At 49.1% G+C, this 13,137-nt stretch overlaps 1 protein-coding gene across 2 annotated transcripts in view; it reads right to left on the reverse strand.

Moving 5' to 3' along the window:
- NALF1 (NALCN channel auxiliary factor 1) overlaps positions 1 to 13,137 on the reverse strand; it is a 610,419-nt gene that overhangs the window by 20,487 nt on the left and 576,795 nt on the right. For both annotated transcript variants that reach the window (XM_012184938.5, XM_042255047.2), the window contains exon 2: positions 9,976 to 10,147. In XM_012184938.5, the coding sequence (XP_012040328.2) occupies positions 9,976 to 10,147 (172 nt within the window). The remainder of the gene's footprint in view (positions 1 to 9,975; positions 10,148 to 13,137) is intronic.

The raw sequence follows: 13,137 nt of genomic DNA on the forward strand, positions 1-13,137 counted from the left end.
TTAACATGCCCGCTGGTCAGTACTGGGTGACCATTCTGATGACCTTGTTTTAACCTGATTACCTCCGTGTGTGTGTGTGTGGGTGTGTGTTAGTTGCTCAGTCGTGTCTGATGGCTCCTCTGTCCACAGGATTGTCCAGGCAAGAATACTGGAGCGGGTTGCCATGCCCTCCCCCAGGGGATCGTCCCAACTCAGGGATCAAAGACAGGCCTCCTGCAGTGCAGGCACTTTCTCCACTGCCTGAGCCACCAGCCACCCGATCGCCTCCGTAAAGACCCGATTTTCATATCAAGTCGCATGCTGAGAAACTAGGGGAAGGGGGTTGAGACTTAAATTGAGGGGCAGCAGGCAATGAAACCTTGACACTCAGTTTGGGGAGGCATTTAAAATGTCAGTTCTGCCAGTGAGCTGTCACACTGTCCATCAGGCGTAAAGTCCTCGTCTCCCAGGTGAGTGAGCAACGTGTGTGATGCGTCTGAAGGACACTGGACCTGAGTCTTCACTTTGCCTGTGACAGGAGGGTCACCGTGAGGGACAGAATGGCTTTTCGGGGAAATGCTGATGTTCTTTTCTGACTCCAACAGAGGGACGCTTTGTTAAAGCGCACCTGCTTGTCAGCCCCCCTCCTGCAGTCGCCGTAATATTGCTGGCGACAGACGCAGACGGGAGGAGCCTGGTGGCCCTGCACGGGATACCCGCATCCTCGGCCTTCCTGCGGCTTCTCCCTCCTTGAACGAACTATCTGTCCGCACAGCCGGGGCTATCACAGAAGGGCCCCCATTAATTAATTCATTCACTACTTGTTCACTGAGCACAAACAGTGTCAAACGCCTTTAGGGGTGCTGGGATACAGCCATAAACAACATGTGCTGTGCTGAGTCGCTCGATCGTGTCCAACAGTTTGCAACCCTGTGGACTGTAGCCCGCCAGGCTCCTCTGTCCATGGGATTCTCCAGGCATGAATACCGGAGAGGGTTGCCATGCCCTTCTGCAGGGGATCTTCCCCACCCAAGGATCGAAGCCAGGTCTCCTGAATTGCAGGCGGATTCTTTACCAACTGAGCCACCGGGCATGCTCAAGAATACTGGAGTGGGGAGCCTATTCGTTCTCCAGGGATCTTCCCAACCCAGGAATCCAACTTGTGTCTTGCATTATGGGCAGATTCTTCACCAGCTGAGCTACCAGGGAAGCAATAAACAACATGCATGTTCACAGAAATCTCCCAAAGCACGAAGAGAATGCTGTGGAAGATGAAAATTATTCATGCCCCAAGAAGAAAACTTTAAAAATGATTTTGAGCAGTAACTGCATCATGGGTAAAAGAACTGACCTCCTAAATTTTTACTAATTTGAGGAAAACCTCACATTAAACATGAGAGTAGATACTACGATGATCTGATACATTAACATCTGATGGCCATCTCATCTGGTAATGTCGAGCCAGGCCACCAAAGAGACAAGATTTCAAAATTGATTCCTTTTACGTTTTAAAATGCACCAAATGCATCCTTTCCTCATGGGACTCAAACAGACTGAACTCAAAGCAGACACTCGTGTAGAGTCACAATTATTTAGGTGAACATTTTAGAGGCCTTTCCTGTTCAATCGCTCAGTCTTGTCTGACTCTTTGCGACCCCATCGACTGCAGCACGCCAGGCTTCCCTGTCCTTCACCCTCTCCTGGAGTTTGCTCAAACTCATGTCCATTGAGTCGCTGACGCCTTGGGTCCTTGTCTTTCCCCTTCATAGTTATATATGTGTAGGTCTGTATGTGTGCAGTCTAAAACGTTTGCTAACTAGTCAGACTGAAAAAACCTAGCCTTCTAAGCACAGACTCCTCCAGAGGACAGTGCCAGACATCCCCCTGTCTGTAAGCAGGACGGATGGTCTAGGTAGAAAGCACGTGTGATGTTCACTTTCAAGGTACGTGATGGTGTGAAAGCAGGATGTGTGTGCTGGAGACCACAAGCTGTGTGTCCCTCGTCTCTCTCCCTACAGAGGGACCCTGTCCTGCTGGAGGCCAGAAAGCAGGCCTTTGCTTCCGGGCTCACTTCCGGACAGACCGATCACCAGTCACTTCCTGTTTCACTAGTGATGCAAACACTGGACTAATAGCCAGGAAACGTGGGACTATCCTAGCTTCTGCAGTAACAGGTTGTGGGGGGCGGGTTAAGGGGGTGGCAGCTCTGCTTAATCCCGCACAAAAGTGGCATCAGACTACATGACGTCTGTGACTCGGGCATGCCCTAAAACAGACTAAGTCACGGGAGACCATTGGAATGTCCAGAGCAGTTTGGTGCCCAGGACAGCTAGCAGGTGGAGACAAATGCTTCACAGAGGCTTGGCTGCAGAGATGTTTAACTGCAGACACAGTTAGTAAACACCTTCACTGGAAAAGGTCTCACGTGTTCCGGGAGATCCCTCTTTGCCCAAAGCTATAGGGCTTCCCTGGAGGCGCAGCTGGTAAAGAATCCACCTGCAATGCGGGAGACCCATTGGGTCGGGAAGATCTCCTGGAGGAGGAAACGGCAGCCCGCTCCAGTATTCTTGCCTGGAGAATCCCAGGGACAGAAGAGCCTGGTGGGCTGTAGTCCATGGGGTCACAATCGTGACTCTGACTGCCCAGGGTGCCCTTCTCTGGTCCTTCCAGGGCAGCATTCAATCGTTGTGGCTTCAGCGACAGGCTGCCATCTGTCCTCGGGAGCTCAGAGAGGACGTGACGCTCCTGCCCAGGCCAGAAAGTTTCAGTGTGGCTGTTGGTTAACATGGGCTTTCCTGGCGGCTCACATGGTAAAGAATCTGCCTGCAGTGCAGGAGACTTGGGTTTGACCCCTGGGTTGGGAAGATCCTCTGGAGAAGGGAATGGCAACCCACTCCAGTGTTCTTGCCTGGAGAATCCCATGGACAGAGGAGCCTGGTGGGCTACAGTCCACGGGGTCGAAACCGTGAGATAATGTCACTAGGGTCCTCGCCAGGGGGTGTTAAAGAGAGGACAGCTTTCTGCTCAGTGACCTGGGGACAGGCCAGGAAGTGGCGGCAGGCTTCGCCCCTCCGGCTCCTGGAATGGTGAGCCCCGAGCTCCCTGCCATACAGACTGGGCACACCTCAGGGCTGATTCTACCCCAGGCCACACAGAAGTGCCAGGCATGGGCTCCTCAACTCTCCCCGGTCTAATTCCTTTTGTTTCTCCTCTTAGATCAGGAGGGGTAGGGACAGAAAATGCAGAAGCACCACTCGGACTATGTCAGAACGTCTCCCGAGTTTGTGGAGGTGTGCGGGCTTGTGAGGGTACGGCCAGCACGCCTGGAGGCAGGTGAGTTTATCACCAGTCCTGCCTGGCTCTCCCACCAGCATCATCCAGGGGCACCTGGAGCCAGAGGCCGTCCTCCACCAACACCCAAAAGGATGGCCGAGTGGTCTGCAGCTGGAGCGCTTCGCCCTCACGCTGCCCGTCTGACTCAGACAGGACCAGCCGCGCTCAGGGTGATATGGCCGCAGACCGCCCATCTGACTCAGATCCAGCCCTCGGCTACCAGGAGGGGCGAGAGTGCTGGAGGCCCAGCTCGGCCAGCCCCTAGTAGTGATGAAATAGAAACCCAGCGGGTGCGACTTTCCAAAATTCCTAGCCACGGGCAGAACCCACCAACCGAATTTCCACTCCAGGGCTCTTCCCCGGCATTAGCCTCCTTGCTCAAGGCAAACTTGAGCTGCTGTGGAAACACACAGAGGTGGACGTCGGGGAAGACGATCTTAAGTCTGAGGACCTGAACTCAGATCTAAGTATATGCATTTAATCCGAAAGTGCAGTGTCTTCATGGAAGACGGTGTCCCAACACATGGAGGTAGTACATGCTACGAAAGGTTTTTAGAAATAACTTGTTTTCGTATTTCTTATTCTAGCCTGATCATGGGTTTCCCTTGTGGCCCAGCTGGTAAAGCATCCGCCTGCAATGCGGGAGACCTGGGTTGGATCCCTGGGTCAGGAAGATCCCCTGGAGCAGGGAAAGGCTACCCACTCCAGTATTCTGGCCTGGAGAATTCCGTGGATTGTGTAGTCCCAGGGCCTTAAAGAGTCGGACACGACTGAGCGATTTTCACTATCCTGATCATGTTATCTTCCTTCACACTTCCCTTTCGGCCTAAGTATGTATGTAAAGATTTTTTTTTTTTAATTGCAATACGTGGTGCTATAGCTAAGTGGTATTTCATTATTCTTTCTTCCAGGGTCTGAGGCGGGGGAAGCAAATCATGAAACATATTCACATGCTGGAGAAAGAACGGAAATTAAAAATATCATAGATGTCCAAATGAAGAGATCTCTGGGTAGCAGATTATTCTACTAAAATACTCTTTTGGTGAGAAAATCTCTTATGTCATCTTTCTAAAAAATCTTTGATCAATTCTGCAGTCACGTCAGGACACGATTTGGGGAAGGTTTGTTCACAGTTGCGAACTCTCTTCTGCGAATAACACGAAGCATTTTTTTAAAAAAATTCCTTTCTGATATGATCGACATGCATATCCAAATATTCTTCTCCATCATTGTCTCCACTGATTATTGAATTTCCCGGCCTGCGGGCCATTGTCTGCTCCCTGCAGGAGCACGTCTATGCCACCAGGGGGCGCCCGGCACCCATCACATCATAATCAGAACTGTCACCCTAACCACGCACCAACAGCCAGCCCACCGTGTTTTCCCGACCGGCAGAAACATAACCTCCTCCTTGTCACAGCTCAAAAAATGAAATGCAGAATTCACACAGAATTCTCAAATATGTTTTATCTCCACTGTCAGTAACCCCCAGCAGATCGATGTCTACTTTTTTCTCTTTTTTTCCTTTTCAATAATTCATCTATGAAAAATACGGCAGCGGGGCTCCTGTCGAGTCTCTTTTATCCGTCAATCAAGAGGCAATTTTCATAATGTTTGTTACCATAGCACCTGCAGCCTGCACATGCTGCTTCTTCTGGGTGGTTGATGCTGGTTCCCCAGCCCAGGTAAGTAATCAAGGGCTTCCTCTAGGGGATTCAGGGAGAAGGTGAGGGAGTGTGTGTGTAGGCGGGGAACCCTGACTGATTAGCAGGATGATGGGTTGACAACATAGAAGCCATGAAGCCTCCACCCCCTCACTCCGAAGACGAAGAAACAGTTTCTAAAATAGTGGAGCGGTCGCGGGAACCCAGCTTGAGAGCAGAGCCCACTCTGAAAAGTTTTAACTCAATAAAGCCTGCCTTCCAATGACAGGCTTCACCCTGACAGCACCTCGGAATTTCTCCCTGATTAATTTCTCAAACGCTGCTTCAGCAACATGTCAGTTTTCCTCTCTAACAGGAAAACCAGGAGAGATCTCCAGGCAAAGAGTCTTTCCTTCGTCTCCTAAGGCGGAAGCAGAACCTAACATCTGAGGATGCCCTTCTCTCCTCTAGCTTTGAGGTTACATTTGGTCTTGACCTTCAATAACAGCCTCAGTGAAAGACACTGTTCAGCAGTGGACAGACATTCTCAGATATTTCATTGCTTTTTTTAATAAGCTACCAGCTTGCTAAGGATGACTTCAAAATGGGAATTTTAAGACATTCCCATGTAGGACAGGGGTAACTAACATGCCTCTTAAGAAATGATTCATTAAAGATGGCATCTAGTAACTTTTCAAAATTTTAAATAACTCCCCAATTAAAGGAATTTTAAATATTTAAAATAACTTAAAGGAATCTTATCTGTTCTGAGCCCTCTAACTGGCTTCCTGATCCCAAGGGCTGAGATGCTTTCTTTTTCTTTCTTTCTTTTTTTTTTTTTTTTTGGACAGAGGACAGAAATTCTAAGCATCAGTATATATCCAGTAAAAGCCTATGGGAGAGGCCACTGCTGCTGCTGCTGCTAAGTCGCTTCAGTCGTGTCCGACTCTGTGTGACCCTGTAGACGGCAGCCCACCAGGCTCCCCCGTCCCTGGGATTCTCCAGGCAAGAACACCGGAGTGGGGTGCCATTGCCTTCTCTGAGAGGCCACTAGCGTCCTGCAATCCCACATCTCTGAAAGACTGGAGAGGCCATCATCTCACCACTGGTCTGTCGCCACGGAGAAGCAGCTTGAACACAGTTGACCCTCCCTAGGCCGCATCTGGCCAGCGAGCCTTTTGCAGTCACATGCTCAACTGGGTACTTTTTTGAGCTTGACTTTTAGAGGGAATCACGTTCCTTCTGGAAGCTTTCAAATTGGATGTATTGGATCCATATGAGTAGGAAGATCATGCGATTAATTATATTGAATCTGAAGGAAACGCCATTCCTTCAACTTTCGATGATAAACGATGCTATTTTCCAGCCTATAGAATGGAAACAAAACCATTTATTAATCTTTTTAAAGAAGAGGAATTACTGGAGGCAAGGCGAAGACCAGTCTATTTGGTGAAATCCTTTCAGCGGAACTGGGATTTGTTGTTGTCATTTACCCATTTCATTGAGGAAGAACTGGAACCCGCCTGTGAGCCTGCCTCCCGGGGTCGGGGGGGAAGGGGGTCTCAGGTTATGTGCAGCCAACTGGAGAACCAGGAAAAAGACTCCCATTTCTCGACTAGGTTGAGTCTAATTCTGCCAGAGCGCAGAAGACACTTTATTCAAAATGCGTAAAGATGTGCGAGATGACTGCATTCACTCCAACTTTACCTAAAAGGTGAATTTTTTGTATCTTCATGTCTGTAACAGACTGTGTGACAGAGTTTGGGAACACATTTATATGCAAAATACACGCAAAAGTCTATGTATTATACATGCATATAGACAGACTTTATATGCAAAAGTTTCACTAGTTTCCTTACCAATGCGAGCGGCCACTGGGCTCTGGGGTGGGGTCTCCCTGGTGGGCCCTGAGAGTTCCCTTCTACCCAGAAGGAGACATCCTGGAGGCCCTGGTATCTGGGACCCTGGTCAGTAGGGACATGGCAGCAAGTGGTTCTTATCAGCAGAAATCTGTATCTTGTTCAGAACCAGTAACAAAGAATTGGACCATAAAGAAGGCTGAGCACCGAAGAATTAATGCTTCCGAACTGTGGCGCTGGAGAAGACTCTTGAGAATCTCTTGGACAGCAAGGAGATCAAACCAGTCCTTCCCAAAAGAGATCAACACTGAATGTTCATTGGAAGGGCTGATGCTGAAGCTGAAACTCTAATACTTTGGCCACCTGATGCGAAGAGCTGACTCACTGGAAAAGACCCTGATGCTGGGAAAGATTGAAGGTGAGAAGAGGGGGACGACAGAGGATGAGATGGTTGGAAGGCATCACCGACTCAATGGACATGAGTTTGAGCAAACTCTGGAAGACAGCAAAGGACAGGAAAGCCTGGTGTGCTGCAGCCCATGAGGTTGCAAAGAGTCAGACATGACTGAGCGACTGAACAGCAAAGCAACAAAACCAGAGGGACCTCTGGGACGCCAAGTGGGGAAGGATGGCCGCCAGTGACACGGACACCTGAGGACTCCTCCAGGAGGCCTGGGCCACAGCTCAGAAAAGAAGATCAACCTGAAAATTAGTACATTTTTGTCCAAAAAATGTTACAGAACTTAGGGGCAAAATGCCTTCAAGATTTTATTCTACGTATTTTTGAGAAGTAAGAGAAAGAAGAGAAGGGAACTGACAGTGCAGAAAGAGGAGGCCGGCTCCCAGAGACTCAGGGATGAGACTCTCCCAGGAAGCTTCCAAAGGCGGCGACAGTTTCCCCAGACCTGAAAAATGACAGCTCTCTCTTTCCCTGTCTGTGTTCCTTGATGATGCAGACGAAACATCGGACTTCCAGAAACTCGAAGGGAATTAAAATACATAAGACAGACTTTCTGCACACGTTGTGCAGAAAGAGATTAAATTCCACGTTAAGCTTTCTAATGGCCTTAGAAGCATGCAAGGAAAGAGACAAACACTGAAGCCAAGGTCTCAGATTCAAACCGAGAGATGAGAACAGGAAGCAGGAGACAGAGACAGGCGTTACCCCCTTGGTCTGAGCCTGCTATCGGCTCTGAGAAGCTGCTGACCTTCTCAAGGGAAAAAGCTGTGTGTGTGCATGAACAAGAGTGCCACCTCCACATGGAATTCCAGAAGTTTCTCCAAAGTCTTAAAATCATGGACACCTCATTGGACACCAAAGTCAAGAGATGAAGGCCTTATCTTGATGACCATTTGTTGAAAATGTTACATATAAGTCAAATAACTGAATAGTCCGTGACTGGTGAATTCTGGCTCTGATTGAGCGGAAGGAGGTGTTACTACCTTTCTCTGTTTCTCTCTCCCTTTCGTTCTCTGTCCTCCCAGCAGAGAGGAGCTATATGAAAAGTGATCTCAGCATCAAATGGGTGGAGCCACATAAACAACTGGCCAATCCCCTTACATTCCTCGGGTGCCAAGTCCGCGACCCATGGATGACACGTGCGTGACGGATCTCACGCGCCCCGCCCCGTCGGTAATCCTCGAGCCAGACGCGCCTGGTGGCTGTTGGTGTCACTAGTTTGCTGCTGAGAAGACAGCGGCTCAGAGAGGATGCACCGCAGAAACGGGAGAGCCCGCATCTCTTAGCCTTCATGCAGAGGATTTCCCCACAAGTCTGGGCAGCATTGCCGTCCTCCAGTGCGTAGGCAGCTCCTCAGGGCCGAGCCTCGCTGGACCGTCTCTTGGAAGCTCATCACTGAGAGCAGGACGGCTAGTGGGTGGGCATGGAGATAAATGCTCGAGAAAGAATCCGGTAAATGCTCACTGATCAAAACTTGAAAATGCCGCAACTCGAGCCATCCAGTTAGGAAGACATCGCGGAGCGCTTTTTGAGAGGCGACGGAACGACAGCTCTGATGGGTACATCACGGCGGCGAGTGAACCGTCCTCACCCGCCTACTCAACATGTATGCTACAAAGCATTCTCCTCTTCTCCTTTACATCATATTCTATGCCTAAATGGTGCAATGCTTATAAATATCCAGAAATTGAAGGCCGCTATTGGTGTTCTGCCCAGTCTGAGTCATTTGATGAAAGAAAATATCATCAATTGGAAATATGAGATAAAATTGCTCCTGGTCCTTAGTATATGATTCTAACATGCGCGTGCGCACACGTAACTTAAATGAGCATTTCTTTATACTCTTGGTGCACACACACACACACACACACACACACACACATTTAAGTATATACTTGGGCTTCCCTGGTGGCTCAGATGGTAAAGAATCTGCCTTCAATGAAGGAGACACAGGTTCAATCCCTGAATTGGAAAGATCCCCTGGAGAAGGAAATAGCAACCCACTGCAATATTCTTGCCTGGAGAATTCCATGGACATAGGAGCCTGGTGGGCTACAGTCCATGGGGTTGCTAAAAGTTGGACACGACTGAGCAACTTTCACAAGTATATACTTAAATACCTACACTTATTTAAGCTAAGTAAATAAGTATTTATTCGCACCTTTTTTTGGTCAGAAAATTTCACAGGCCCTAGGGGCAAAATGACTTCAGAATTTATTCTGCACACTTTTGAGAAGAAATAAAAAGAACAGAAGTGCAACTGACGGTTCGGGAAAGAAGAGACGGATTCCCAAATATTCAGTGATGGCATTCTGACCTCAACTTATTGCTGGTTTGAAGAACAAATGTACTTTTACTGGCCTTATCTCCTCGTCTGTTCTCAGGCTAACACACAGATACGGCAGGTGGAACCCAACCATCTCTAAGTCAAATTTGGAACAATTCTAATGTTGGCTGACATGTTGCCATGTTACCCTTTTATGAACGTAATGATGGTGGTCACAGACAGACATGACATCGCATGGCACTTCCGAGTCAGTTTCAGGTCCTTTTGGGGGGTCTGTGAATTGAAGCATGGAACAGTCCTGGCCGAGCCTTCAGGGTAGGAGTAGAGTAGGAGGAGACCCCCAAGCAAACAAGCCCCGGGTGCCAACGCGAGTCCACCACCTGGGCTGGGAGCCCGCCCCGCCCAGCACTGTACCTGTACAGATGAAGCTGGAGAGGCCCCCGTAGATGACCTCGTCATTGTCGGGCAATATGAACGGACACCGCGTCTGAACCTCCAAACAGTATTGCTTGCAAGGGATCGTCTTTCTGCAGTTCAGCTGCGCGACTTCAAAGTACTGGGAACACAGCCAGGCTTTGTAGACGATCTGAAACAGAGAAGAATCAGAAATAGGGTGGGATGACAACAGTTCTGACCAACGGAGGACACGCTGTCCTGGGAGAAGCATGCTGGAGCTTCGAGTGGCTCCTGAGAAGACGCGCACTTGGAGAAAGCCTATGACGCAAGGCCAGCTGCGGGCGATGTCTTAGCAGCAGTGGAACACTGTTTTCGGAGCCCTTCGGAGAACGCGACAGGTGATGGGGGCGCTCAAGCGTCAGGGGTGCACATACTGAGTCACCGTAGTCGCGTCTGACTCTGCAGCCCCGTGGACTGTAGCCCCCCAGGCTCCCCTGTCCATGGGATTCTCCAGGCAAGAGTACCGGAGTAGGTTGCCCTGCCCTCCTCCCGGGAATCTTCCCCACTCAGGGATCCTACGCACACTCTTGCGTCTCCTGCATTGGCAGGTGGATTCTTTACCACTAGGGCCACGTGGGAAGCCCCAGCTCAAGTGAAAACCTGTGAAGCTGAGCAGGACCTGAAGTTTTCAGAATCCACTGATAGACAAGAAAGGAAACAATCGTGTGGATCCACTGGGGTTATTTCCTGCAGGTGCGGGGTGCTGGGCCCTGCAGCTGTTCAGTTGCTCGGTCGTGTCCGACTCTTTGAGAGTCCAAGGACTGCAGCACGCCAGGCCTCCCTGTCTCTCACCAACTCCCTGGAGTTTGCCAAAGTTCGTGTCCATTGCATCGGTGATGCCATTTCTTTTACATGGGGAGTTGTTTTTTTTTTTTTTTTTTTTTTACAAAAGGACACACACACACACACAAAAACCAGTTTTGTTTTGTTTGTAAAAAGATGATGCTTTTTTGAACTGTGGTGTTGGAGAAGACTCAAGAGTTCCTTGGACTGCAAGGAGACCCAACTGGTCCACCCTAAAGGAAATCAGTCCTGAACATTCATTGGAAGGACTGATGCTGAAGCTGGAAACTCCAATACTTTGGCCACCTGATGTGAAGAACTGACTCATTGGAAAAGACCCTGATGCTGGGAAAGATTGAAGGCAGGAGGAGAAGGGGATGACAGAGGATGAGATGGTTGGATGGCATCACCGACTCAATGGGCATGAGTCTGAGTAAACTCTTGGACATGTGATGGACAGGGAGGCCTGGTGTGCTGCAGTCCGTGGGGTCCCAAAGAGTGGGGTCGACAGAGCGACTGAACTGAATTGAACTGAACTGAACTGGTGCTTTTTTTGTTGTTCTGCAGGACCAGAGCGCTGCAGACGCCGGCTATTCCCGCCATAGACACTAGGTGGCGCTGAGTCCCCGGCAACGAGGATGCCCTGGTTTAAGCTTGAACTCCGGGGCCCTGGGCAGACGGCGGTGGGCCCTGACATTCTTGTCTCACATCAGAGGCACTGAGGATCTCTCCGTCTGAAAGCCCGGAAACACCTAGGCTAAATCAGAAAGGTTACAGTCGTGGCGTGGTGAGGACAAGGAGTTAGGACCGCTCATCAGATCTTGGGCCTTCAGCCTCTGGGATCCGCAGGAATATTTATCTCATAAGCATTTGCTTAACTTAAAGACATGTGAAAGGGCTATGATCTCATCTGACCCTCTGTCCTTGATAGGTATTCTGGAAAACAAATGTTGGGAAAAAAATAGGCTTTTCTGTATTATAAGGGAACAAACTGAACCTAGGTCTCAATAAAATGATGACAAAGTATTCCACTGTAGCCGCGGCTGTGACTCAGGTATTTCCCTGATGCTTGGTTCTATTTTCCTACTTTCAGGGTTAATACTATTCAGGTAAGATTTTGTTACCTATGTCCTACCTGGAAAAGTGGGTGGTTTGCAGTTAAATGTACACTGAGAGACCATAAATACCAGACAATAATAGCAAGAATAATAGGAAGTGTGTATCACACTCTGGTCTAAGCAACTGACATGGACTTTTCCCCCATGTAATTCTCAGCACATGCATTAGCACAGGGATAATAATCGGCAATAGAAATAAGTGGGCAAAGCAGAATCCAGACAAAATCCAGGCAACTCTTGCCAATATCTGTAAGGAGGCTTCTTGTGTCAGGAAAAGGAGAGAGAAATAACGGCTCTGAGACACTTTCCAACGCTGCCCTTTAAGAATTTTTTGAGGGGCGGGCGTTGAGAAAGTTAGGTGTTTTCTGGTGGGAAACAGAATGACCCTGAACATTCACTGGAAGGACTGATGCTGAAGCTGAAGCTCCAATACTTTGTCCACCTGATGCGAAGAGCTGACTCATTGGTAAAGACCGTTGATGCTGGGAAAGACTGAAGGCAGGAGGAAAGGGGACGACAGAGGATGAGAAGGTTGGATGGCATCACTGATTCAACGGACATGAGTTTAAGTAAACTCCCGAAGTTGGTGATGGACAGGGAGGCCTGGTGTGCTGCAGCCCTTGGGGTCACAAAAAGTCGACAGGGCTTAGTGACTGAACAACAGAAGGATTTTAAGACAGAAGCCCGTGATGAAAAACGAACACTTGTCTTCCTTCGTAAGAAGGCCGTATAAGGAAGGCCAGAAATCTCTTTTGTAACGGCTTAGCCTTCTCCTACGGTGACGTACTGGACCATCACTTTTCCAGGTGTCACTGAATAGTATAAATGGCTCTATGAGGCTAAAGAATAATTTGGGGAAGGAACAAAATAGAGTTAAGGCCTTCTGGTGATAAACGGACGGTTAAACTACTTTTAACCCCCTTCTCCTAGAGGGCTTGCACTTCCTCTCTCCCCGGAAGCAGTTTCGTTGCTAGGTAACTATGTTCCAGGAGGACAGCCCTCCCCCACCCCACTGCACGCTCCCCTCCTTGGAAATTGCAGCTGAGTGTACCACTTGGCCTGACAGTGCCCGGCCTGCAGGCACCAGGAAATATGCTCCAGTTACACTCTAGACAAGGAGCAGACGAACTAGGCTAGACTGCGACAGTGGACCCTGTAAGAAGGACATTTGCACGTAAACAGTTGCATACCAGTTTTCTCTTTTTCTCCCAGAGCATTT

Source organism: Ovis aries, chromosome 10, assembly GCF_016772045.2.
Source record: "Ovis aries strain OAR_USU_Benz2616 breed Rambouillet chromosome 10, ARS-UI_Ramb_v3.0, whole genome shotgun sequence".
NCBI classification, from domain to species: domain Eukaryota; kingdom Metazoa; phylum Chordata; class Mammalia; order Artiodactyla; family Bovidae; genus Ovis; species Ovis aries.